This window comes from Monoraphidium neglectum (assembly GCF_000611645.1).
Source record: "Monoraphidium neglectum strain SAG 48.87 unplaced genomic scaffold scaffold00705, whole genome shotgun sequence".
Lineage (NCBI taxonomy): Eukaryota > Viridiplantae > Chlorophyta > Chlorophyceae > Sphaeropleales > Selenastraceae > Monoraphidium > Monoraphidium neglectum.
In genome coordinates this window covers 10,763-13,185 of record NW_014012923.1, presented here as the reverse complement: position 1 = coordinate 13,185, position 2,423 = coordinate 10,763, and the positions used below count along the sequence as shown (strand labels likewise).

At 72.6% G+C, this 2,423-nt stretch overlaps 1 protein-coding gene across 1 annotated transcript in view; it reads left to right on the top strand.

Moving 5' to 3' along the window:
* Positions 1–224: 224 nt before the first annotated feature.
* The window catches only part of MNEG_4906 (hypothetical protein), a gene marked incomplete at both ends in the record, with an annotated part of 4,434 nt that continues 2,235 nt past the window's right edge, over positions 225–2,423 (top strand). Inside the window, 3 exons of the mRNA XM_014046618.1 lie at positions 225–695; positions 1,103–1,973; positions 2,178–2,395. Coding sequence (XP_013902072.1) covers positions 225–695; positions 1,103–1,973; positions 2,178–2,395 — 1,560 coding nt within the window. The remainder of the gene's footprint in view (positions 696–1,102; positions 1,974–2,177; positions 2,396–2,423) is intronic.

Sequence of the window (2,423 nt, the reverse complement as noted above, 5' to 3'; positions counted from 1 at the left end):
GCGCAGCGCCGCAGGGCGCGCCATCAGCAGGCGGGCAGCAGCCATCAGCAGCACAGCAGTCGCAGCAGCAGCAGCACAAGCAGCAGAAAAAGGGGAATGGGGACACACCGGCAGCTCAAGGTGGCCATCAGGAGCGGAGGATCAGCTCAGGCGCCGCAGCACCTGCCGGGGTCGCATCCCAGCCCCTGGCTCTGCCGCTACCGCTGCTGCAGCTGCCTCTGGCAATGCCGCGCGGCGGCGCCCTCGGCGGCGTGCCGCAGCTGCTGATGCTGAAGCCTGCAGGCATCGCCAGCGGCGGCGCCGGCACGGCGGCGTTCACGCAGCAGCTGCTGGCCTCGATGGCAAAGCAGCAGCGGGCTGGGGGGCAACCGCGGCCCATCCTGCCGCAGGCTTCCGGGACGGCGGCAGGCCTTGCTCCTGCAGCGCTTGGGGCCACGGTTGCTTCCACAGCTGCGGATCCCGTAGCTCAGCAGCAGCAGCAGCAGCAGCAGCAGCAGCAGCAGCAGCAGCCGGCCCCCGTGCGCCGCGCCGGCAGCTCCCTGCGAGGCCCGTGCAGCCACTGCGGCACGCAGAGCAGCAGCCAGTGGCGCAGCGGGCCTCCGGAGAAGCCTTGCCTGTGCAACGCGTGCGGCCTGTTCTGGAGCAAGCGGCGGTCCCTGCCCGAGGAGACGTGCAAGGTGGCGGACGAGCTCAAGGTGGGGCGGGGGGCTGACGGGTGGCTGGCTGCTGCTGGAGGCGGTTGGGTTTGGTTTGGAGGGTGGCTAGCCGCGGCCGGATGAGGCGGACGGGCGGCTGTGCGGTTGCTGAGAACTTCTCAGCGAGCGAGGGCGGTGGCCGGGGCGCGCCGCTGGGGCGGATTTGGCTGTGGTGCGGGCTCGGGAGGCGCCTTCTGATAGAGCTTGTGCAAAGATGGTGCCAGCGATGTGCGCGCGCTCGCAAGAAGTGGCTGCAGGGGCAGTGGCACTGGCGCAAGCGGCACAAGCTGCGGCCACCGCAGCGGCGGCCGCGGTGGACGCGGAGCTCGTTTCTTGTGCGGCGCCTCGCCCGGCCCAATACCCTGGCTCAAAGCGGCCGCCTCCCAACCCCCTGCTCCCTGCCCCAGGGCCCCTGCACCCACTGCGGCGCGGAAAGCTCCAACCAGTGGCGTGCCGGCCCCGAGGGCGTCGCGCTGTGCGACCCCTGCGGCCTCCACTACCGCAAGACCAAGACGCTGCCCAAGCGCAAGCGCCGCTCCCTTACAGTGGCCTTCCAGGGCTGCCACCACTGCGGCACGCGCTTCTCGCCCCAGTGGCGCGGCGGGCCGCCCGAGGCGTCGGTGCTGTGCAACGCGTGCGGCCTCTTCTGGCGGAAGTTTAAAAACCTCCCACAGAAGGAGCGCCAGCGCAGCGGCGGCGGCGGCGGCGGAGAGCATTTGGCGGCAGAGAGTGAGGACGAGGGCCAGGGTGTGGAGGCGGCGGAGGAGGGGGCGGAGGACGGGGCCGGCGCGGGCGAGGGCGGGGGGCTGGAGGAGGCCGATGAGGCGGCGGCGATGGAGGCGGCGGCGATCCTGGGGTGCGGCACTTTGGTGGGCCTGCAGGGGGTGGTGCCTGCGCAGCAGCACCCGCAGCAGCAGCCCCTGCGGCCACGTGCGCGGCCGGCGCAGCGCGCGGCGCGCCAGCAGCAGCAGCAGCAGCAGCAGCAGCAGCAGCAGCAGCAGCAGCAGCAGCAGCAACGGCGCGAGGGGGGTGCGGACGACGATGGCGATGCGGACTGGGAGGAAGAGCTGTTAGTCATCCAGCAGCAGCAGCAGCAGCAGCGGCGCCGCAAGCGGCGGCGGACGGAGGAGGGGCGTTTTGTGGAGTCGTCAGAGCCAGACGCAGCGGAGCCCGCGCCCGGCGCGGCGGTGGCGCCAGGGGCCGCCGCGCCCGAGAGGGGCGGCGGGGGCGTGGGCGCAGGGGCGGGCGGGTCGCCGGCGGCGTCAGGCGGCAGCGGGGGTGAGCGGGCGGGGGGCCGGGGACTGTGGGAGCAGGGCGGCTGAGGCGGGACAGCAAGTTGGGCTGATGGCGCAGCTGCGGGATGCGGATTAATGTGAATGCAATTGCCCTGCGCCCTTGGCGCAACGTCAGCATTTTCCAGTTGCAGGTTTGCAGGCTGATGCCCACCACCCCTTACGGTTTTCAAACTATGCCCCCTGACAGGCGGCGCGATCTCTGCTGGAAGCAGCAGCATCAAGGGCAACAGCGTCGCCGGCGCGACCGCCAGCGAGGGCGCCGCCGCCGTGCTGCAGCGCCTGTCCGCAGACATCTTCGCTCGCGCCACCAACGGCGGCGCCGCCGCCGCTGGCCGTGGCGCCTGTGGCACCGGCGCCGGCGACGCCGCGCTCGCGAAGCCCACGCGCGGCGGCGTCGCCCGCAACGTACTCAAAAGTCCCTGCGGGCGCGAGA